Source organism: Ranitomeya imitator, chromosome 3 (genome assembly GCF_032444005.1).
Source record: "Ranitomeya imitator isolate aRanImi1 chromosome 3, aRanImi1.pri, whole genome shotgun sequence".
In the NCBI taxonomy this organism is placed as follows: Eukaryota; Metazoa; Chordata; class Amphibia; order Anura; family Dendrobatidae; genus Ranitomeya; species Ranitomeya imitator.
In genome coordinates, this window is record NC_091284.1 from 478,201,360 (window position 1) to 478,227,493 (window position 26,134).

A 26,134-nucleotide genomic window follows, 5' to 3' on the forward strand; every position below is an offset into this window, starting at 1 on the left:
TTTTTATCAATATTTTCAGCATAATTCTTTTGTTTGTATAGTATAAGAAAGGTTATTTCTCAGTCATTTATGTTTGTTTAATCAAGTGCATTTGGTGAAGGTGGAGTTAAATCCATGATGCCAGTGGTGGGAATGGCAGGGGTTGCAATAAGGCTACGTTCAGACTAGCGTTGTGCGCCGCTGCGTCGGCGATGTGACGCACAACGCACCGAAAAACGCGGCAAAACGCACGCAAAAACGCTGCGTTTTGCGACGCGTGCGTCGTTTTTTGCCGAAAATCGGACGCAAGAAAAATGCAACTTGTTGCGTTTTCTTGGTCCGACGCTTGCGGCAAAAAAGACGCATTTGTCGCAAAACGCAACAAGCAAAAACGCATGCATCCCCCATGTTAAACATAGAGGCGCATGACGCGTGCGTCGCCGCTGCGTCGCCCGACGCGGCGCCGACGCACACTAGCACAATGCTAGTCTGAACGTACCCTAAGAAAAACGTAGGAGGTTTAAATGCCTTCTCCTGTGGTTTATCCTGAGGAAGAAGCGAAACGCGTTAATATGACAAAACGCATTTAACCCCTTCATGACCTTGGGATTTTCCATTTTTCCGTGTTTGTTTTTCGCTCCCCTCCTTCCCAGAGCCATAACTTTTTTACGTTTGCGTCAATTTGGCCATGTGAGGGCTTATTTTTTGCGGAATGAGTTGTACTTTTGAACGACATCATTGGTTTTACCATGTCGTGTACTAGAAAACGGGAAAAAAATTCCAAGTGCAGTGAAATTGCAAAAAAAGTGCATTCCCACACTTGTTTTTTGTTTGGCTTTTTTGCTAGGTTCACTAAATGCTAAAACTAACCTGCCATTATTATTCTCCAGGTCAGTACGAGTTCATAGACACCTAACATGTCTAGGTTATTTTTTACCTAAGTGGTGAAAAAAATTCCAAACTTTGCTAAAAAAAAAAATTGCGCCATTTTCCGATACTCGTAGCGTCTCCATTTTTCATGATCTGGGGTCGGTTGAGGGCTTATTTTTTGCGTGCCGAGCTGGCGTTTTTAATGATTCCAATTCGGTGCAGATACGTTCATTTGATCGCCCGTTATTGCATTTTAATGCAATGTCGCGGCGACCAAAAAAACATAATTCTGGCGTTTTGATTTTTTTTCTCGTTACGCCGTTTAGCGATCAGTTAATGCTTTTTTTTATTGATAGATCAGGAGATTCTGAACGCGGCAATACCAAATATGTGTAGGTTTGATTTTTTTTTTATTGATTTACTTTGATTGGGGCGAAAGGGGGGTGATTTAAACTTTTATATTTTTTTTATTTTTTTCACATTTTTTTTAACTTTTGCCATGCTTCAATAGCCTCCATGGGAGGCTAGAAGCAGGCACAGCACGATCGCCTCTGCTACATAGCAGCGATCTGCTGTTCGCTGCTATGTAGTAGAAAATCAGGTGTGCTGTGAGCGCCGACCACAGGGTGGCGCTCACAGCTACCAGCGATCAGTAACCATAGAGGTCTCAAGGACCTCTATGGTTACAATGGACAAGCATCGCCGACCTCCGATCATGTGACGGGGTCGGCGATGCGCTCATATCCGGCCGCCCGGACGGATGCGGTAGTTAAATGCCGCTGTCTGCGTTTGACAGCGGCATTTAACTAGTTAATAGCGGCGGGTGAATCGCGATTTCACCCGCCGCTATTGCGGGCACATGTCAGCTGTTCACTCAATAAATTGAGTGACAGGGAATCTCCAAGCATTCGGTGTGGTGCGGCCTGTTCAGGGCTCCACGGCAGGTGATGTCTCAGGTGTGTCATACAAATTAAGTTAATGTGACATTTAAAGATTGTAATGTTGTTTGCTGTAGTTCATGGATTTCTTACGTCCCATCCTTGATGTGTCTATGAGCACTATGATGGAAATGTGAAAAGTCTTTGGCCATACAGAACATGTTGAAAACAATGTGGACATGAAGAACATGGCCGTGTGTACTGTGATGAAAGCAGAACTAATATATATATATATATATATATATATATATATATATATATACTAGATGGTGGCCCGATTCTAATGTATCGGGTATTCTAGAATATGTAGGTAGTATATAATACAGGCTACGTACTATATTGCACAGTGACGTAGTATATAACACAACCGACGTAGTATATAACATAGCTACGTAGTAATAAGAGAGCTACGTAGTATGTAACACAGCGTACATAGTGTATAGCAGAGCTACATAGTATATATCACAGCCACGTAGTATATAACATAGCTGTTCTGTTTGATGAATCCTGTCATAAATCACACTCTGTGAGTATCTCCAGGCTCTTTATTCACATCATGTCTCAACCTCCATTACAAGACTTCTCTGTACAACAACATCCAACAAGTTCCAAACAAAGAATATAGAACACACATAAAAGTAGTGAGACCCCTAGAGGCCACATGAACATATAACATATTGCTACATCCTTTCTCTTTAAACTAGAGGAACAATAAAAGATACTAAACTAATGTATACTATGACAAAGTTAGAAATTAACCTAGTATGTCCAGTTAGATATAATCTTTGAGGTGCGCCGGCTTTTTGCTAATTCTGCCAGCTCTGGTAATATAAGATGTGTCACTTTCTACATCTGGTACATCTGGTAGTTCTTCTGATATTGTCTGTCTCTGGCCAGAGTCCTCATCCTGATGGTCAGCTGTCACTGTTGGTGCCTGACTTGTACTTGCTGCCTCGTTGTCTTGGGTGTCTGGATACTGTTCAAAAGGCCATGAATCAGATTCAAGATTCATCTCTTTCTTGCGTTTTCCTCAAATATCTTCGGTTCCTCCTTAGTCTTCTTCCGTCGTCTGTTAGAATTTCGTAAGACCGAGGTCCCAGTTTCTGGACAACCTTTGCCTTTTGCCAGTGTTTGTCAAATGTGGTGCTTGGCTGCAGCCGAATGTTGTCATTTCTCTGGAGCTCAGGCAGATCCTTTGCAGATTTATTGTAATAGAAAGCTTGCCTAGCTTGATTCTTCTGTAATTTAGCTTCGATGTTTCCCAGCAGCTTTGGCTCTAACAGATGACACGCAGTTGGTACTAGTGTCTTTGTACGCCTACTCATGAGCCTCTGTGCCGGACTGCTGTCTAGGCCTTGGGTGGGTGTGTTTCTATGATCCAGTATAGACAGATATACATTAGCACCCGCCTGGTTTGCTTTCTGCATGAGTCTTTTGGCCGTTTTTACTGCTGACTCTGCTTTCCCATTAAGGTACCTTCACACATAACGATATCGTTAACGATATCGTTGCTTTTTGTGACGTAGCAACGATATCGTTAAGGAAATCGTTATGTGTGACAGCGACCAACGATCAGGCTCCTGCTGGGAGATCGTTGGTCGCTGAACAAAGTCCAGAACTTTATTTCGTCGCTGGATCTCCCGTGGACATCGCTGGATCGGCGTGTGTGACACCGATCCAGCGATGTCTTCACTGGTAACCAGGGTAACCATCGGGTAACTAAGCGCAGATCCGCGCTTAGTAACCCGATGTTTACCCTGGTTACCAGCGTAAAAGTGAAAAAAACCAAACACTACATACTTACCTACCGCTGTCTGTCCCCGGCGCTGTGCTCTGCACTCCTCCTGTACTGGCTGTGAGCGTCGGTCAGCCGGAAAGCAGAGCGGTGACGTCACCGCTCTGCTTTCCGGCCGCTGTGCTCACAGCCAGTACAGGAGGAGTGCAGAGAAGCAGAGCGCCGGGGACAGACAGCGGTAGGTAAGTATGTAGTGGTTGTTTTTTTTTACTTTTACGCTGGTAACCAGGGTAAACATCGGGTTACTAAGCGCGGCCCTGCACTTAGTAACCCTATGTTTACCCTGGTTACCCGGGGACTTCGGGATCGTTGGTCGCTGGAGAGCTGTCTGTGTGACAGCTCTCCAGCGACCAAACAGCGACGCTGCAGCGATCCGGATCGTTGTCGGTATCGCTGCAGCGTCGTTTAATGTGAAGGGGCCTTTACTCTGAGGATATCTTGGAGAAGACGTCTGGTGTTCAAATTCCCATTTCTTACTGAAAGTTTTGAATTCTTCCGACGTAAACTGTGCCGCATTGTGAGAGAAAACGATATCTGGAATGCCATACCTGGCAAAATGGGCCTTGAGTTTTTTAATCACTGTTCTCGCCCTTGTGTCCTGCACCAAATCAACCTCCCAGAAGTTAGAGAAATAGTCCACTGTAATCAGGTATTCTTTGTCATTCCATGTGAACAAGTCTGTTCCTATTTTTGACCAAGGCCTATGTGGAATTTCATGAGGTTGCCATGTCTCCTTTGGTTGCTTATCATTGCAGGATGCACATATTTCACATTGTGCTATGTAATTTTTTATGTGGTCATTCATTCCTGGCCAATAAACTGATTCTCGTGCACGACGTAGGCATCCTTCCATGCCTAAGTAAGAAGAGTGCAATGTCTTCAATATGCCTCTTCTGAGAACTTCAGGTATTAAAGCCCTGTCTCCTTTAAAGATGATTCCTTGCTGCACTGACAATTCATCTCTTATGTGGAAGAATGGTGAGACTTCCCTCGGAGCATGCTGCTTGTATTTTGGCCAGCCCTGCAAGATGACAGTCTTTAAACTCTGGAGACTTTTATCCTTCTCTGTAAAAGTCTGGATTTGCTTGACCTTTTCTTTTGACACTGCAAGGTAGTTACACATATTGATGGTTTCAATGTCTTCCTCCTCATCATTTGTGATAGGAAGGTAAGTGTTGTGAATTCTGTGGCTGAGTTCACTTCTGTGGTCACGAGTGGTATTGCAGTCTCTGGGCTTCCTCCCTCAGGTGTTTTGGTGAGCTCGTTGGCTGCCTTGCTATTTAGCTCCACCTGAGTCTGTCTTCCTTGCTCCTTGTCAATGTTCCAGTGTTGGATCTGAGCTACTGCATCTTTCCTTGGGCCTGCTGCTCTGCTAGATAAGTGCTTCTAGTTTGTTTTCTGTTTTTTCTGTCCAGCTTGCTATTAACTTTTGCTGGAAGCTCTGAGAAGCAAAGGGGTGCACCGCCGTGCTGTTAGTTCGGCACGGTGGGTCTTTTTGCCCCTTTGCGTGGTTTTCGTTTTAGGGTTTTTTGTAGACTGCATAGTTCTCTTGCTATCCTCGCTCTGTCTAGAATATCGGGCCTCACTTTGCTGAATCTATTTCATTCCTACGTTTGTCTTTTCATCTTGCTAACAGTCATTATATGTGGGGGGCTGCCTATTCCTTTGGGGTATTTCTCTGAGGTAAGTCAGGCTTGTATTTCTATCTTCAGGCTAGTCAGCTCCTCAGGCAGTGCCGAGTTGCATAGGTAGTGATAGGCGCAATCCACTGCTGCTTATAGTTGTGTGAGGATAGATCAGGTACTGCAGTCTACAGAGATTCCACGTCTCAGAGCTCGTCCTATTGTTTTTGGTTATTGCCAGATCTCTGTATGTGCGCTGATTACTGCACGCTGTGTTGCCTGATTGCCGGCCATAACAGGTAAGCTCTGCTTAGCGTATCTGCAATCAGTAAGTCTCTTCCTGGACAGTGCCCGATGTCAACATCATATTTCTGAAGTCGCAACAGCATGCGCTGTAGTCTCTTTGGGGCATTTAGTAATGGTTTCTTTGTAATGCTCTCCAATGGTTTGTGATCCGACTGCACTGTTACCCGTCTACCATAGGTGTACTGGTGAAACTTCTCCATCCCAAATACCACAGCCAGTAGTTCCTTCTCAATCTGCGCATATCCCTGCTCTGTTGTTGTAAGGGCTCTGCTTGCAAATGTAATTGGCTGTTTGTTCTGCATTAATGTGGCTCCAAGGCCTTTTTCCGAAGCATCACATTGTACCACCACTTCTCGATCTGGATCGAAATACTTTAGGGTTGCTGTATCTGCAATGGCATTCTTTACTGCTCGGAAAGCAGTCTCCTGGCTTTCTGTCCATTCCCAGCGCACATCTTTGTGGGTTAGCTGTCTCAGTGGCTCACACATGTCTGACAGAAGTCTGCAAATTTTTGAGAGATAATTCACCATGCCCAAAAATCGTTGTACTCCAGAAACATCAGTAGGGGTAGGCAAATCTTGTATTGCTCTCAACTTTTCAGGATCCACTTTGACCCCAGTTGAAGTCAGTCGATGACCAATATAGGCCACTTCTGTCATTTTCAATTTGAATTTGTCCAAATTCAGCTTTATGTTTTTTTTCTCTGCATCTGTCCAAAAATTGTATCATCTTCTGATCGTGATCCTTGATTGCAGATTCCATATTTTCACCTTCTCCCACTACTAGGATATCATCCGCTATTGTCTTCACTCCAGTAAGTCCTTCCAAAGCCTGCATCAATTTCTGCTGGAATATCTCTGGAGCAGGTTTTAGTCCCATGGGCATTTTCAGCCATTTAAAGCGTCCAAATGGTGAAGAAAATGTTGTCAATAAACTTGAATCTTCAGTCAGGGCCACATGCCAGAATCCATTTTTTACATCACATACAGAAAATAGTTTAGCCTTTGATAAATCTGGTAGAACATCATCTAATGTTGGCATTGGGTAATGATTTCGTTTCAGCGCCTTGTGGAGTGGCTTAGGATCAATACATATTCTTAACTTGCCCGATGGTTTCTGCACTATGACCAAACTGCTGATCCAATCTGTGCTCTTATGGACTGGTGCTATCATACCTCTTCTCTGTAGATCTTGCAGTTCTACTTTCAGCGGTTGCATTAAAGCTACAGGCACTCTTCTTGTAGGTAATCTGGTGGGCTGCACTGTGTTGTCAATTTCTAGCCTATATTTACCTTCAAAGCATCCATCACCTTCAAATACATCAGCATACTCTGCTTTTATTTTCTGCATGTCCAAGTTGTGCTCTGCATTTAGTTTTGGATTTTGTATATCCTGGGCAACTTCAACAGACATAATGTTCTGAGACTGTACTTTTATTAAGTCCATTGCCTGAACTGCTTTTACTCCCAGTAATGGTACATGGTTACCACCCCGTAACACGGTAAATTCAACTCTATAACTCTTTCTGTTACATGGGTTTCGTATTTTTAGCTTACATGTCCCCATTGGTTTCAGAACACTTTTGTTGTACATCACCAGTACCTTGTCAGTTGGCTCAATAGAAACCTGTTTGTTTAGCAGATCAACTGAAATTACATTGCAGCTTGCTCCACAATCCAGCTGAAATCTAATGGGCTTCTCATCCAACAAGAATGTTGCATAAAGCTGCTTGGCATCCTTCACTACTGACTGCCCGACTACATTGACTTTCTCTGTTGTAGACTGCATTTGTAGCCATGTAATGTCCTCTGCACTGTCAGTGTCTGGTGTCACAGTGTGGAGCTGTCTGTACTGTTTGCCTCTTCCTTGCCTGCAGACAGCATAGGAATGATTCTTCTTGCCACATGACCTGCAGGTTTCCCTATATGCTGGACACTTGGTTTTGTCTCTCTCATGTCTTTTCCCACAATACTTGCAGTGGACAGTGTTTATAGGGTAGTCTGGTCCTGTCTTTCCTTTCATAGATACTGCATGTACCTTGTCATCATCATTCTCACTGGTGCCTGCCATCATCTTCAGGCTGTGCTTTGTGAGCTCAGCAGCCCTGCAGATTTGCATACATTTCTCTAAAGTCATGCCTTCCTCTCTCAGTAACCTTTCTTTGAGATGACTGTCCTTTATGCCACACACCATTCTGTCCTTGATTAGACTGTCCCTGATCTCTCCAAAGCCACATGTTTCTGCAAGTCTCCTCTGCTCTGTCAGATATCTGTCCACATTTTCACCATCCTCCTGATGTCTTGTGAAAAACTTATATCTTTCCACTGTCTCATTCTTCTTTGGGTCACAGTGTTTATCAAATGCCTGCACAATGTCTGCTAGGAGGAGGTTGTCTGTGTCTGGGAGCAAGGTGTGGGCTAATTCTCTGCCATTTTCCCCAATTAGGTAATAAAACAGCTTTACTTTCCGTTTGTCATCAGTGGGGCCCACAGTCAGATCCACATACAGTGTAAACTCTTCCTTCCAATGTCTCCAAGTCTGGGACAGATTACATGAAGTGACATCCAGTCTCTGAGGGGGTTTCAGACCAGTCTCCATTTTTCTGTGCTGTCAGGGAATCTGTACTTACAGTTGCAGTGATCTGTGCAGTTCCAGCCTCATATAAGCTCTAAGAATTTGCAGGTTCTGTGCCCGGCTGCCACCATGTTCTGTTTGATGAATCCTGTCATAAATCACACTCTGTGAGTATCTCCAGGCTCTTTATTCACATCATGTCTCAACCTCCATTACATGAAAATCCCAGTACAACAACATCCAACAAGTTCCAAACACAGAATATAGAACACACATAAAAGTAGTGAGACCCCTAGAGGCCACATGAACATATAACATATTGCTACAATAGCCATGTAGTGTATTGCACATGTATGTAGTATATTGGTCAGCCACGTAGTATATAGCAGAGCCACGTAGTATATAACATAGCCACGTAGTATATTGTAGAGCCACGTAGTATATTGCACAGGCACATAGTATACTGCACAGCCACGTAGTATATAACACAGTCACATAGTGTATTGCACAGCTACGCAGTGTATTGCACAGCTATGTAGTATATTGCTCAGTGATGTAGTATATAGCAGAGCCACATAGTATATAACATAGCCACGTAGTATATTGTAGAGGCACGCAGTATATTGCATTGCTACGTAGTATATTGCACAGTCAACGTAGTATATAACACAGAGCATGAAGTATATTGCACAGCCACGTAGTATATTGGACAGTCACGTTGTATATTGCACAGTCACATTGTATATTGCCCAGCTACATAGTCTATAGCACAGAGAGGTAGTATATAACAGAGCCCACGCAGTATGTAACAGAGGCCATGTAGTATATAGCAATGTGGGCACTATATGCGTGGTTAAAAAAGACTTAAAATAAAAAATAAACATATACTCACCTGACGTCATGGCAGGTCCTTCTCGCATAGCACTGCCGAGGACAGCGCGCCACGTCGGAGAGTGAGAATAACCTTTTTTTATTATTATTATTATTATTATTTGTAACATTAGATCTTTTTACTATTGATGCTGCATACGCAGCATCAATAGTAAAAAGTTGGTCACACAGGGTTAATAGCAGCGGTAACGGAGTGCGTTACACCGCGGTCCGTTAACACTGGCATTAATCTTGTGTGAGCACTCCCTGCTGACTGCAGGGCACTAAAGCAGCGGCCATTTCGCTGCCAGACTATGGCTGTCACTGATTGGTTGTGGCAATGGTCATGGGCGTTTTGCCACGACCAATCAGCGACTTGGATTTCCATGACAGACAGAGGCCGCGACCAATGAATATCCGTGACAGACAGACAGACGGAAGTGACCCTTAGACAATTATATCTACTATATAAAGCTGAATGTGTGTGTGTGTGTGTGTATGTGTGTGTGTATGTCCGGGATTGGCATCTGCACCGTCGCAGCTACAGCCACAAAATTTTGCACAGTCACACGTCTGGACCCCGAGAGCGTCATAGGCTATATTGTGAGGCGAAATTTTAACCCCGCGCGTTCCAATTCACCAAACAATTTTGTCCCTATCTACATAATGGGGAAAAAGTGAAAGGAAAAGTGTTGGAAGCGTCGCAGCTACAGCAACAAAATTTTGCACAGTCACACGTCTGGACCCTGAGAGCGTCATAGGCTACGTTGTGAGGTGAAATATTAACCCCGCGCTTTCCAATTCACCAAACAATTTTGCCCCTATCTACATAATGGGGAAAAAAGTGAAAGGAAAAGTGTTGGAGGCGTCGCAGCTACAGAAACAAAATTTTGCACAGTCACACGTCTGGACCCTGAGAGCGACATAGGCTATGTTGTGAGGTGAAATTTTAACCCCGCGCTTTCCAATTCACCAAACAATTTTGCCCCTATCTACATAATGGGGAAAAAAGTGAAAGGAAAAGTGTTGGAGGCGTCACAGCTACAGAAACAAAATTTTGCACAGTCACATGTCTGGACCCTGAGAGCGTCATAGGCTATGTTGTGAGGTGAAATTTTAACCCCGCGCTTTCCAATTCACCAAACAATTTTGCCCCTATCTACATAATGGGGAAAAAAGTGAAAGGAAAAGTGTTGGAGGCGTCGCAGCTACAGAAACAAAATTTTGTACAGTCACACGTCTGGACCCTGAGAGCGTCATAGGCTACGTTGTGAGGTGAAATTTTAACCCCGCGCGTTCCAATTCACCAAACAATTTTGCCCCTATCTACATAATGGGGAAAAAGTGAAAGGAAAAGTGTTGGAGGCGTCGCAGCTACAGCCACAAAATTTTGCACAGTCACATGTCTGGACCCCGAGAGCGTCATAGGCTATATTGTGAGGTGAAATTTTAACCCCGCGCGTTCCAATTCACCAAACAATTTTGCCCCTATCTACATAATGGGGAAAAAGTGAAAGGAAAAGTGTTGGAAGCGTCGCAGCTACAGCAACAAAATTTTGCACAGTCACACGTCTGGACCCCGAGAGCGTCATAGGCTATGTTGTGAGGTGAAATTTTAACTCCGCGCTTTCCAATTCACCAAACAATTTTGCCCCTATCTACATAATGGGAAAAAATGAAAGGAAAAGTGTAGGAGGCAAATTGACAGCTGCCAGATGTGAACAAGGGGGAGTTAAAGAATGAGAGCGATGGCGCCAAAGAGTATATACCGTACAGTTGCTAAGGTGGGGCCTCGACATGGGATACTCACCACACACGGGGATATGAACACACACAAAATGCGCCACACACTACCACGTGCTTGAACACATATTACCCTCAGCACACATTTCACCACAAATACACCAACCTCGCCACATAAAAGTCAAAACACAAAAGTCGCCACTCAAAACTCGCCACGCGCAGAACTCGCCACATGCAAAAACTAGGCTCTTGCAAAACTCGCCATAAGTGCAAAATTCTCCTCATGAAAAACTCGCCACACGCAAAACTTGCACACGCGGAAAAATTGCCACATGCACAAAAGTTGCAACACATGCAAAAGTTGCCTCACACAAAACTTGCACATACTCAAAAGGCACCACACATAATACTCGCAACGCGCAAAACTCGCCATGCGCAAAACTTGCTGCACACAACTTGCTACACTAACCTGTCACATGCAACTCGACACACAAAAAGTTGCTACACGCATGTTGCTACACAAAACTCATCTCACAAAAGTCGCTACATGCATGTCGCCACACGCAACTCAACACACACAACTTGACAAACAAAACTCGCCCTAAAACACACACAAGTCTGGTATTATCCTTCAAAAATAAAAATCTGATTAATAAGCAGACAAACTACAACAATTGCACCATATAGGAAATACGGCAGCTGTCAGTCACATGACCTGTCTATTATGTGTATGTGTGAGCTAATATATACTGCCAGGGGGAGGGCTTCCTGTTGGCTGGGGATTTATCAGGCTGCCAATTTAGCTTACAAATACTGAGGTAAAAATACTGAGCAAATAACGTGTGAACGAGGTCTAATACAGGAGGAGATGACACACAGGTATATACTATATACAGGGGAGATGACACACAGATATATACTATATACAGGAGAGATGACACACAGGTATATACTATATAGAGGAGGAGATGACATATAGGTACATATATATACAGGAGGAGATGACATACAGGTATATACTATATACAGGAGGAGATGACATACAGGTATATGCTATATATAGAAGATGACATGCAGGTATATACTATATGCAGGAGGAGAGGACACTCAGATATATACTATATACAGGGGAGATGACACACAGGTATATACTATATACAGGAGGAGATGACATACAGGTATATGCTATATATAGAAGATGACATGCAGGTATATACTATATGCAGGAGGAGATGACACTCAGATATATACTATATACAGGGGAGATGACACACAGGTATATACTATATACAGGAGGAGATGACATACAGGTATATACTATATATAGAAGGAGATGACATTCAGGTATATACTATATATAGGGGAGATGACACACAGCAGGTATATACTATATACAGGGGAGATGACATACAGGTATATACTATATACAGGAGATGACATACAGATGTATACTATATATAAGGGAGATGACAAACATGTATATACTGAGGTGATGAGGTGAAAATGAGAGGTGTGAGGTGAAAATGAAAAGGTGTGAGTGCAAAATGAGAGGAGTGAGGAAAAATAGTGGAGTGATCAGAAAATGACAGATGTGAGGTCGAAATGACAAGTGTTAGGCGGGAATGAGAGGAGTGAGGGGGAAAATGAGAGGTGTGAGGGAGAAAATGAGAGATGTGATTGGGAAAATGAGAGGCGTGATGGGAAAATAAGAGAAGTGAGGTGCTATAACTAACCACAGATATTTACTATGCCCAGGCAACGCCGGGCTCTTCAGCTAGTAGTAGATATACAGTCCTTCTCAAAAAATTAGCATATAGTGTTAAATTTCATTATTTACCATAATGTAATGATTACAATTAAACTTTCATATATTATAGATTCATTATCCACCAACTGAAATTTGTCAGGTCTTTTATTGTTTTAATACTGATGATTTTGGCATACAACTCCTGATAACCCAAAAAACCTGTCTCAATAAATTAGCATATTTCACCCATCCAATCAAATAAAAGTGTTTTTTAATAACAAACAAAAAAAACATCAAATAATAATGTTCAGTTATGCACTCAATACTTGGTCGGGAATCCTTTGGCAGAAATGACTGCTTCAATGCGGCGTGGCATGGAGGTAATCAGCCTGTGACACTGCTGAGATGTTATGGAGGCCCAGGATGCTTCAATAGCGGCCTTAAGCTCATCCAGAGTGTTGGGTCTTGCGTCTCTCAACTTTCTCTTCACAATATCCCACAGATTCTCTATGGGGTTCAGGTCAGGAGAGTTGGCAGGCCAATTGAGCACAGTAATACCATGGTCAGTAAACCATTTACCAGTGGTTTTGGCACTGTGAGCAGGTGCCAGGTCGTGCTGAAAAATGAAATCTTCATCTCCATAAAGCATTTCAGCCGATGGAAGCATGAAGTGCTCCAAAATCTCCTGATAGCTAGCTGCATTGACCCTGCCCTTGATGAAACACAGTGGACCAACACCAGCAGCTGACATGGCACCCCACACCATCACTGACTGTGGGTACTTGACACTGGACTTCAGGCATTTTGGCATTTCCTTCTCCCCAGTCTTCCTCCAGACTCTGGCACCTTGATTTCCGAATGACATGCAAAATTTGCTTTCATCAGAAAAAAGTACTTGGGACCACTTAGCAACAGTCCAGTGCTGCTTCTCTGTAGCTCAAAAGTGGCTTTACCTGGGGAATGCGGCACCTGTAGCCCATTTCCTGCACACGCCTGTGCACGGTGGCTCTGGATGTTTCCACACCAGACTCAGTCCACTGCTTCCTCAGGTTCCCCAAGGTCTGGAATCGGTCCTTCTCCACAATCTTCCTCAGGGTCCGGTCTCCTCTTCTCGTTGTACAGCGTTTTCTGCCACATTGTTTCCTTCCAACAGACTTACCATTGAGGTGCCTTGATACAGCACTCTGGGAACAGCCTATTTGTTGAGAAATTTCTTTCTGGGTCTTACCCTCTTGCTTGAGGGTGTCAATGATGGCCTTCTTGACATCTGTCAGGTCGCTAGTCTTACCCATGATGGGGGTTTTGAGTAATGAACCAGGCAGGGAGTTTATAAAAGCCTCAGGTATCTTTTGCATGTGTTTAGAGTTAATTAGTTGATTCAGAAGATTAGGGTAATAAGTCGTTTAGAGAACCTTTTCTTGATATGCTAATTTATTGAGACAGGTTTTTTGGGTTATCAGGAGTTGTATGCCAAAATCATCAGTATTAAAACAATAAAAGACCTGACAAATTTCAGTTGGTGGATAATGAATCTATAATATATGAAAGTTTAATTGTAATCATTATGTTATGGTAAATAATGAAATTTAACACTATATGCTAATTTTTTGAGAAGGACCTGTATATATCTCCAAATGAAAAAAATCTTATGAATAAGCTCAGCTTTGTGCTTTTGTCTGGTTGCATTCTTCAGACTGGCAGGATCCGTCACCTATGACAGGATATAATCAGGGCTTATGGTGCAGCATTGTGTTATGATATAGTCAGGTTTTGTTTGCTGGAGTACGGCCACAATGTTTGGACGTCTACCACTAGCTATTCACTTTTCTCCTTAACACCAATGTCATGACAACCACCACATGACCTGCCTCAAACACACCATAGTCTCCTCAGTATTCCTCCGCAGCCTCAGATCCTTAGTCATTAGGTGGCTTGCCGCCCTGTGGGGTTAAACACGCACAGGATGCACAGAGCTTACCAACCCATATTACCATGTGGTAATAAATACCTACAACAGAAATGGGACAAAACCTACTACGATGAGCACAAAAGAAAGGTATGTATGAAAAACAGGTAGAAAAACACAGCCAGGTGTAGTAAAATAGGTGTGCCATTATCAGTCTTAGTATTTTTATATAGGTGTCACTATAAGGGGACCCACATCTACATGTGGAATTGTGCATGATAATGAGTTTTTGAGTTTTTGGACTGCAAAGGGCCCGTAAACTTTTCTTGCACAGGGGCCCTTTTCTGTCCGTGTCAGCCAGTACTATATATATATATATATATATATATTTTTATATATATATATATATATATACACATACATACATATATACATATATATATTTTTGTGTCTATATATATATATACGTATTTATATATATATATATATATATATATATATACTGTATATATTATATACTGTATATATTGTATATAAAGGAAAGATGATCTCCAGCTGGTAATTTCCTTAAGACTTCATATTGACGTCAAATCTGCCAACTCGCAATTCGTCACATTTGGGGATTTCTTGTAGTATTAATAAATTAAGTTAATTTCATTTTAACTATTAGTATTGTGCATAAGGATGCAACTAATACAGATGAGCACAATGTTATAGAATCTATTAAGTAAATCATCCAAAGTCTAAGATGCCTATAAATGCATTACAATAGGGTCTAGTTTTGATGAAGTGCATTGGGACGCAGGTTCTCAGTGGGAAGTGATAGGAGTGTACTGATCACCAGAAATGGCTTGTTCGTATGATCCAGTTGATTCCCAATAAGACACTAGGATTTACAAGTTCTGATTGGGTTTATCAACATTTCTAAGCCAAGTGCCTACTACTCAAACAAACTACATAAAAGCACTCCAAGACCCAGGCCCTATTCTGTGCAGCACACATGCATAGTGCGAGCGCCCCCAAGAGACATGGCATTTAACTGTGTACTTGAACGCAACCAGTTCTTCTAATTCTCTGTTCTAGACATGATCAGGGATAGAAAATGAAAAAGAAATGAATGGAATTTGAAATCACGTTATTATAGGCTGTTAATAAGATATTAATTGGTTGAAGTCTAAAAGCGGAGACCAAGGGAATTAGATTAATAACTCTGGACGTCAGCTTTGCATCACCGGTATGAAAAATACCCTGTGGGGGGAAAGTCACCAAGTACAATCCTTAGCTTAACCCCTTACTTCAGTACGGTGAATGGATGCACTCATCTCTGGTGCTTTCTTGTACAGAACATATTCTGTGCTTTTGTCTGCTCAAGTTCAAGTGGATTTCAGTGATTTGCTACTAAGTGTTTCATTGATATGTTGCCAGGTTTTACTAGTTACTGTAAAAGAGCAAACATGAATCAAATAACCAGCAACAGCTTGTTTGATCTTTCCCACATGCTAAAGCACTTATTAAAAGAAACAAATGAAATAATATGGGTCCATGGAAAATATTCTACTATAATTACATCCAGTGAGAGGTCTGAACTTGAATAATTTGGCATCTAAGGAATAGGTCAAATGAGAAAGCCTAGCAACACTGGTGGCATCCAAGCCGTAAACGTCATTTAAGGTAAACTTGTTTGTCGCTTCCAGACTCAAACCTAAACCCAGAGCCGGTTTTAGACAAAATGGGGCCCTGGGTAAAAGTTTAAAGTGGGACCCCAAATGCTGACATATCGCACCATCACGCAGAAACATTTCTGTTGTATTTACAAGCGCTAAGTTCAGGCCGCTAAACGAACGCGATCGACAATATTGAAGTCGTTCCACACTTGTTTCCCTGCCTCATTAGGGTTAGTTCCACACGTTCAGCAATTGGCAGCGCATTGGATGTAGCACATGTCCGCTGCATCCAAAGTGCTGCTGGCTATTGAATGCAGTTGAATCTGCATGTGTTCATTGAACCGTGCGGATTCACGGAGCCATTGAAGCGCAGTCGGCGCGAAATGGCCGTCGTCCTCGTTCACCATGCACCCTCGCACATACCCGCAGCCTATGGAATGATGTCCTTAATCCATACCATGGTGTAATAAAGGACTTTTATTGCAAACACGATTTGGTGAGTGCCACATCTCCTCTTTTTTCTTGTTTATATGTTTCCCATAAACTTTTCACTGTCTCTCACAAAGCTCTTCACAGTTCTGCACTACCCTACACCTACATCTCCACCCTCATCTCTGTCTGCTACTTTATGTTCTCTATCCTGCAAATGATCCAAGACTAAGCTTCGACAACGAGGGTAATTCCTCATGTCCGGACCATTTAATACAAACACTTACGTTTTTTAGCCCCATTTCTTTCTAGATTGTAAGCTCTTGTGAGCCGAGCTCTCACTCCTGTTTATATTAGTGGATTCACCACTGTAAAGTGTAATTTTATTTGTGCATATACCCTCTGAAAAGAGAAATGCTGCATAATATGCTGGCAAAATATTAATAAAAAATATTATAAATATTAAAAATCTTGCAAATATTCTAGAGATGGGCTGATAGGGCACTGATATTTGGTCACTGGTCAGTCTCTGGTAGAAGTGTTGCTGCCTATATATCCTGTTTTTCAGGAAGGTGTAGACGACCGTAAGCTGGAAACTCTGATTTCCAGAAGGTCAGTGACTTTATACCCAGCAGATGTCACACTATGCACTGTATACTGCAGGCTGTTCTCTGTCATGATGGCTCACTAACACCCATCTACTATGAATATACGAAGAGAACCAAATACCGTAAATGCAATACACCTCTACTATCATCAGTCACACCTGCAGAATCAGCTTTGTCCTGTGCAATACTTATACCTTTGTCCTAAAAATAGAATTTTTTAATTTTCGAGAAATATCTCATTAGCATATTCGTCAAAGTATGTAACATATTGACTATTGTTAATTTGGGGCACTGCAATTTGTCAGGAATTATGATTATTTCTTGTATAGAAAAAGTTACAAAGTGTTCTATTATCCAGCACTTAAAGGAATTTTCCAGGACTGTAGCATTAATGGTCTATCTTTATGAAAAGTCGTTAATCCCTGCCAATTAGCTGTTTGCTGACATCGGGAACAGCTGATCAGCGTTGGTGCCGGATGTTTCATTCCCACCGATCAGACATTGATAACTTATCTTATGGATAGGCCAGCAATGTTAAAGTCACTGACAACCCCCTTTAATGTAACGATATCTTCTTGTTCTCAAGTTCTCTACGTGCAATAATGAATTTTTTTGTTTACTTCAAGGGAATAAAAATCTGTCCTGGTCACGGGACGGACTTATTATAGGTACAGTGCATTTATCAGAGCGCTGCCTTACAATGAGATCAGCACCCGACCTAAGCAGGTTTCATTAATACCCCAATTTTCAGACTCATAGTGTGACCCATACACAATACTAGGTCACTATATATGCCTCCATAGCAAGCACTACAAAAACACTGGAGAAGGCTAGGAGTTTTGATAAAAGATAGAAAAGCTTTATTTAATCACAATCACAAAAAATGCTTAAAAAGAAACAAACAGTATAAATAGATTTGTTATAGAAAAAACACCAGAAAGATTAAAGCACTCAGCACACCATTTATTTTGTATCACGACCATTATATAGGTAATGGGTGAGGACAATAGATGAAAATAATCCCCTCCCTGAATATACACAAAAAAAAAAAAAGGATGAATCCTTCTTTTAAATAAATCAAGGCCCTTTCGTAAGTAATGTTCACAAATTGCCCCCTGGGAAATTCCCATACATGCCCACCAGTTCTCTAAGGCAATATATCAGTTAGATATGCCCGACATGGTGGGCATAGAGGGAGAGGGTAGGGAAAGGAAAAGAAAATCTCTCACCGTCTGCTTGAATGGTCACTGAACACACCCCGACACACGTTTCGCCGCTGTCAGCCTTGCTTTTTCAAGAAGGAGGCTTTAATCTTTCTGGTGTTTTTTCTATAACACATCTATTTATACTGTCTGTGTCTATTTAAGCATTTTTTGTATTGTGATTAAATTAAGCTTTTCTATCTTTTATCAAAACTCCTAAGCAGGTTTCATGCCTGAATGCAAGCAGAGATCCTAAAAGCTGTAAGGCATTTATAGAGAAAGTATATGAGAAAATGATACAGCTTAGATTTAATCAGTTATTGATTATTTTCACAATTTAGAAATTAATGGAAAAGGCTATTGAGTTGGGTTGCTATTTACCTTTGTCTAAGATTATTGTAGGTTGGTACAATTTAAAATCAAGGCTCAAGTTATAAATTTTGTAATATGGTGCCCATTTATAATTTCTCTTCTAAATAGTTATTCTCATCATGGTAAATGGCTAAACTTGCAAAGTGATTTTAAAAACATTCAACTTTGCAATTTTTGTTATTAAAAATCTTGTCTCTTCTCGAACGGAGGAATTTTTAACATTAGTTTCTGGGATTACAGGCCACTGCAATCAGTGGTGGTCAGTCTTTTCTACTGAGCACTGCACTGAAGATGGCCGGGATCACTGTTAGCTCCCGATCTGGCCAGCTTGTCTGCCACTACTCTCCTCCGATGTTGCCAAGGCAAAACTGCCTCATGTAATAGCATTGGAGAGGGCACAATTCGGGCCACTGGTGTGACCATGATCTGAACAGTCATCAATTAGGAGAGCACCACCCCTCAGCAAAGTAGGCAGCTGGAAGACTGGGGAGTGGTGCGCTACTGAAGAATGAAACAACCTTGTAATGCTATTACTCAAATTATTCTAGGTGGCATTTATCAAAGAGTCTAATGCCTTTTGTGGGAGAAGTTGCTAACACTGATTGATGGCTGCCCTGAGGAAAATCTCCTATACAATAGATACTACAGAGTAACACATGGTGGTCATGTCCTGCAGCTCTGGTTTGTTATTTCCAAATCTCTCTATGACAAGTCTAACTGGCCATCAATGGTGTTGTGTTCCTGAAATGAGCAGTACATTAGCTCCGTGGAAACTATATACAAAATACACCAAAAGGGCTCAGTTTCAAAGCAATCCATACATTCTGAAAATACGCAACTCAAATGATCTGTTAAGGATGTGCAAAGAGATTAAATTATATGGCTAATGCAATTTTATTATTTAATGTATCATGTCTCATTTTCCACAACTAGTTGTAGAAAAAAAATAACATAAAGATCCTCTTTTATTTTTCATGAGTTTTTATGTGTGTACGTCCACTTATTTGCCTTCCAATGTAAAGATTTACTATTAGAGAGGAGCGGAGGATTGAGTTTAAGTTTTCTGTTTAACTCGAATTTAAACACTGAGTTTCGTTTCGCGGTTTGCAAAAAATCAGAACAAGTACCATTTCCCACACTGCTGGAGCACTAGAGAGTAAGCTAATGCCTTTTTGGTTGTGATGCGGGCTTATTCCTAATGTCCTGCAACTATGAAAACTAACGGATTATACCTTGTACAGTGTTTGTCAGTAACTGTAGTTCCCAGCGGAACACAGTTTGTATAGCAGAGTTGTTGTCCATCTCCAGAATCACTGGGTAAGTCTCTCTCACCTGTAGAAAGTAAGCTATTATTGTCAGCAGGGACTTTTCTCTCTCTCTCTCTGTCTCTCATATAGAGTGTAAGCTCTTGTGGTCATTAGGGTCATCTATCTCCTATATAGTGTAAACTCCTATGGTCAGCAGGGTAAACTCTCTCCTATAGTGACCGGTATCACAGGTAGGGGTCGCTATGTGTTCTTCCCAAGATGTGCACAGAGGTGTATGGAGGCCATGAAAGTGCATTGCAGTCACAAGCATAGCTGTGATTGCAATGTAGACTAAACATAAGTGTTAGTCTTGGGCATGTTAGTGTCCAAGGCAGATTTAGGGAAAACCTGCTCTGGTCTTTTGTGCTTTGAAATAGACTGCAGGATGTTAGTCATGCAGTCTGTTTCATTTCAGGCCGGGTTTTCCATGTGGCTGAAGGTCACACATTCAAGTTAAAACCCTGCAGTATAGGGTTTGGGTGTGTCAGGGTCAGTATCAGTCTGGTGTATGCTAGAGGGCAGAGCATTTGGCTTTGCCAAGCTCCTGTGTGAGGCAACACAGGCAAGCGGAGACAAACAGCCAGGGGAGCTGAGACGCCTGGCATCCACAGTATGCATAGCGGTGCAGTCGCCAACGGTAACTAGTCAGAGGAGGACTGGTGTGTTTAGTGACTGTAAATTGTAGGATATGGTGTACTGTGTAAAGCTGTGAGTAAAGAGACATTAACTCAGTGGTGCGGTCGCCCACAGTAACAGGTTAGAGGTGAACTGGCGTGTTTATTGACTGTAATCCGGAGGATTTGGTTCCTAGCAGCGACCCGGAGGTTACCGGGTACTATGTAGTGCTGTAAATTGGACATTAATGATACATAATTGTGTGAATTGGACATTAATGCTGTGCAGTAACCGCATTAAAGAGACTTTGATTTGGAACTCTGTTGGGTCACTGACTCTTCACTGCAAAAGTGTGCTACCGCTGCACTACAGCTCTTATAGTCATCAGGGTCTTCTCACTCCTATAGAGTGTAAGCTCTTATCGTCATCAGTGTCCTCTATCTCCTATAGAGTATAAGCTCTTATTGTCATCAAGGTCCTTCTCTCCTATAGAGTGTAAGCTCTTATCGCCATCAGGGTCTTCTCTCTCCGATAGAGTGTAAGCTCTTATGGTCATCAGGGTCCTCTCTCTCCTATAGAATGTAAATTCTTCTGGTCATCAGGGTCCTCTCTCTCCTGTAAAGTGCAAGCTCTTATGGTCAGCAAGGTTCTCTCTCTCCTCTCCCCAAATTGTATTTTCCAAGAATTACAAGCTTTACAGTATTGACATTTACACATATTTATTTGCCAAAAGTCGAATTTTGTAGGCCAAATTTGACAGACCGACGAATTTGAGTCTCAAAGGAACCACTCATCTCTATTTACTGAACATTCTCCTGTAAGATGCCCATGCGAGGTAGTGGTGGGTGAGCGCTGGTCCCCACTCACTCTGGCACCCTACGGGCAAGGGCTGTCTCAGTCCTGGTGTGCTGCTGTGCATGTGGTGCTTCCCACTTATTTCTGGCATGCAGGCCTCTTCTGAGTCCAGGAATCGTTCTTCTGGAACCAGGGCAGCAAACAATCCAGGAGACACGTGGTTAATAAAAAAAACAATCTTTTACTTAGAGAATAGCAGTCTGTACAGTATTTACAAGCAGGTTTAAAGGATAAGGCCAAACAATTTGTCATCTTTCCCATAGGTATCGGATATAACTTTAGCCCTGGTGGTATATTCCCCTTTCTGGCTTTCCTAGTCTTTGTGGATCTTCCTCTAGCAGCATTTATGGATTGAAAATCCTTCCATCCTTTGTGATCTAAGTCCATCCTTTCATCTAGCTTTGTAAGCTGAGTGTGCCCCTGGCCCCCGACGTCCATCTCGAGGTTGCCCTTGGCCATTAGATGGAATCACATGAAGGGTATTTACGGCAATCGGCTGTCCCGAATATTGAGCTCACGTTGTCCCTAGCAGCCCACTATTCCTGCTGCATATGCACTCCTGCCCTCACATTAACTGACTTGTCACTTCCTGGCTCTGTCACTAGCACTCAGTTCCCCCCTCCCATCTGGGCTGTCCACATCAGTTAACCCTGTCCCAGCTAACTGCAGCCCCAGGGGATATTATACTTTTGCCACACAAAATGGATCAAAAGACATATTTCTTAACCCTTAGGAGTCAGGGAGTAATCTGTTAGCTCCTACCACTGTTAGGGTACCGTCACACAGTGGCATTTTGATCGCTACGACGGCACGATCCGTGACGCTCCAGCATCGTAACAATATCGCTCCAGCGTCATAGACTGCTGTCACACTTTGCAATGTACGACGCTGGAGCGATAATTTCATGACGTATGTGTGATGTAGAAGCCGTTGGTTACTATGCGCATATCGTATACAATATCGTGCACACCTTTGTTACACCATGCGATCATGCCGCCACAGCGGGACACTTGACGACGAAAGAAAGTTTCAAACGATCTGCTACGACATACGATTCTCAGCTGGGTCCCTGATCGCAGGAGCGTGTCAGACACAACGAGATCGCTGGAACGTCACGGATATATCGCTGGAACGTCACAAATTGTGCCATCGTAGCGATCAAAATGCCACTGTGTGACGGTACCCTTACACTCCGACACTTTTCTTTTTTAAATCCCCTAATCTATATGCTGCCATTCATCAGTCTTCACACAGGACCAAGATTGTTTATAATGTTGTTTAACATTCTTATATGAAATACAGTATATTGCATATCTTCATCATGAAGTCTTTCCTTACTTCATAAATCATGGTCTCTATTTGATAGACTAAATGGGAAAAACCCCAAAATCTTTCCACAAAAACCCAGGCAATTATCATGCTAATCATGATTCATCCATCACCCCCGGTTGAACACCATTAAAAAGTGTTGGCTTGGATTAGTGAACTGGCAGGAAAGCCTGCTTGATATTCTGCTTGGCCTGCTGTTATTGTGCTCTGTTGTCCTGAACAAACACTTGTAATCTGTCAATTTTTTTTCATATGATTTGATTGGTTGCACTTAAAATGAAATAAACAGTACACAGTTTACATTTATGTTTTGTAAAAATAATGTTATTAATATGTATAGAAAATGGATTGTTGACAGAGAAAATAAAAATGTTCTGCTAAAATCTCATATTCATCTTTGGTTGATAACCAATATTCAGAGGTGAAATTTACATTTTTAACACCATATTCGCTCCTTCACATTAACCCCTCTGTGACCTTGGACGTACTATCCCGTCGAGGTGCCCTGGGCCTATCTGACCCTTGACGGGATAGTACGTCCTGCCCTTTAATGCGATACCGCGACTTAAGTCGCGGTGATCGCATTAAAATTCCGACGCCATCTCACCTGGGGGGAGATGGCCTCGGCATCCAGGGCATTGTCGCCGCCCACCCGCCCTCTCGATCGCTGTGATTGGCTGTTCAATTCTGAACAGCCAATCACAGCCATTCTCATTGTTTCAGCCAATCGGAGCGGCTGAAACAATGAGGTCACAGGCTAGGATCGAGTACCGATGTACTCGATCCTAGGTCCGGTGCCTGGCAACGCCAGGCACCGGCAAGAACACCCCGGATTGGCGCGATCGCCGATCGCATCGATCGCGCCAATCGCAGGGCACCGCGCGGTATTACCGCGCTGTGCCCTGCCGGAACCTGCGTGGATCGGTGCTCTAATAGCACCGATCCTAGGATAGGACACAGTGCAGGCCCAGCAGGGCCTGCAGGAGCCGATTGGCGCGATCGATGTCATCGTCGATCGCGCCAATCACAGGGCGCAGCGGCGATCACTCTGTGACCGCTCTGTGCCCTGCAGGTGACCTGGCTGTGACCTGCCTAGGATGGCGCGAACAGATCCGATCCTAGGCAGGTCACAGCCAGGTCACCAGGAAAGCTCTGATTGGTGGGATCGATGTTATGGTCGATCCCACCAATGACAGGTCACAGCAGCAGCATGACCGCTCTGTGACCTGTCTGTGTCACCTGCCTGACCTGTGTATGACCGCTCTGCAGGGTCCTCATTCTAGCTGAGGATTCCTACAGAGCGGTCATACTGCTGGATCTCCCTGCTGGATTTTGTGCCTGGATCTCCCTGCCGTGCTGGGTATTGTGGTGCCACAGCAGCCTGTAGCACCACAATCCCTGCTAAAGAAAGAAGACAACTAAACGTAAGTTTTATCCCTGATCCCTGCCCAATCCCCGTTCATCCACCCCAATCCCCGTTCATCCACCCCAATCCCCGTTCATCCACCCCAATCCCCCCTTCCCCCTCTTTTTACCCCCTCCACCCCCATTTGTGCCGCCTCCGTGCGCACATTTAGTAGCCGCCGAGCGTTGATTGGTGACGCAGTTCACCGATCAACGCTCGCGCTCGCTTTTTTTCCCTCGCCCCCGTTGCGCCAACTCCGTACACACATTCCGCAGCCGCCAAAGTTTGATAAGTGACGCAGTTCACTTATCAGAGTTTGTGCCTGCCGTTTTCCTTTTTTTTTTTTCACCCCCCTTTTGCGCCACCTGACTACAACCGTACGTTTTGATCACTGATCCCTGCCCAATCCCCACTTCCACCCCCATCTCCCTTCCCCCTCTTTTTACCCCCCTTTGCACCTCCTTCCGTGCGCCCATTTAACAGCCGCCGAACGTTGATTGGTGACGTAGTTCACCGATCAACGCTCGCGCTCGCTTTTTTCCCTCACCCCCGTTGCGCCAACTCCGTACACACATTCCGCAGCCGCCAAAGTTTGATAAGTGACGCAGTTCACTTATCAGAGTTTGTGCCTGCCGTTTTCCTTTTTTTTTTTTCACCCCCCTTTTGCGCCACCTGACTACAACCGTACGTTTTGATCACTGATCCCTGCCCAATCCCCACTTCCACCCCCATCTCCCTTCCCCCTCTTTTTACCCCCCTTTGCACCTCCTTCCGTGCGCCCATTTAACAGCCGCCGAACGTTGATTGGTGACGCAGTTCACCGATCAACGCTCGCGCTCGCTTTTTTTCCCTCACCCCCGTTGCGCCAACTCCGTACACACATTCCGCAGCCGCCAAAGTTTGATAAGTGACGCAGTTCACTTATCAGAGTTTGTGCCTGCCGTTTTCCTTTTTTTTTTTTTCACCCCCCTTTTGCGCCACCTGACTACAACCGTACGTTTTGATCACTGATCCCTGCCCAATCCCCACTTCCACCCCCATCTCCCTTCCCCCTCTTTTTACCCCCCTTTGCACCTCCTTCCGTGCGCCCATTTAACAGCCGCCGAGCGTTGATTGGTGACGCAGTTCACCGATCAACTCTCGCGCTCGCTTTTTTCCCTTCAGCTTTTTTGCGCAACCTCCGTACACACATCCCGCAGCCGCCAAACTTTGATAAGTGACGCAGTTCTCTTATCAGAGTTTGTGCCTGCCTTTTTTTTTTTTTTTACAGGTTTTTCTTCTCCTTTTAGCATTTTCTTTTCAGATAAGTTTGCACAAATCACTCTCCCCCCACACATACACATACAGTTATCAATAAAGTGCACCCAATCACCATATTCACACAAAAATGTCCCGCTCGTCCCGTTCGTCCCAACAGCGCTATTCATTGGAGGAGGCATATGCTTTCCTTGCCTCCGACACTGATAGCGAGGGAGAGGATCCCACTTTCCTTCACTTTTCTGATTCTTCATCCTCTTCCTCCTCCTCCTCCTCTTCCTCCTCCTCCTCCTCTTCCTCCTCGGGTCCTGCGGAACCACCACGCAGACGCCCCAGGACAGAAGATGAGGCAGCCCCCACCACTCCTGAACCAGCGCTCCCCACTGCGGAACCCACATGGACCTCGCCCCCCGAAAATTACGAGCCACTGATTCCTGATTTTGTGGCAGAATCAGGAATCAAGTTTGACACCACGGGCCTCACAGAAACAGACTTTTTCAAAGTCTTTTTCTCTGAGGATTTTATTAACCTCATGGTGGAGCAAACTAATTTGTATGCTCGTCAATTTTTGGAGCAAAACCCCGGTACATCATTTTCCAACTGGTCTCCTGTAGACGCAGTTGAAATGATGCAGTTTTGGGGCCTGGTCCTCCACATGGGGATCGTGAAGAAGCCAGAAATGCGGCAATATTGGAGTGTAGATGTTTTATATAACACTCCAGTATTCCGAATGGCCATGGT

The 26,134-nt window shown here is 43.4% G+C and overlaps 1 protein-coding gene across 2 annotated transcripts in view; it reads left to right on the plus strand.

Annotated features, from left to right (window-relative positions):
- Positions 1–14,362: 14,362 nt before the first annotated feature.
- CFAP97D2 (CFAP97 domain containing 2) overlaps positions 14,363–26,134 on the plus strand; it is an 81,064-nt gene continuing 69,292 nt past the window's right edge. The window contains exon 1 of one of the 2 annotated variants that reach the window (XM_069757535.1): positions 14,363–14,500. In XM_069757535.1, coding sequence (XP_069613636.1) covers positions 14,408–14,500 — 93 coding nt within the window. In that variant the 5' untranslated portion in view covers positions 14,363–14,407. The remainder of the gene's footprint in view (positions 14,501–26,134) is intronic. The other variant, XR_011319319.1, reaches the window with a different exon arrangement.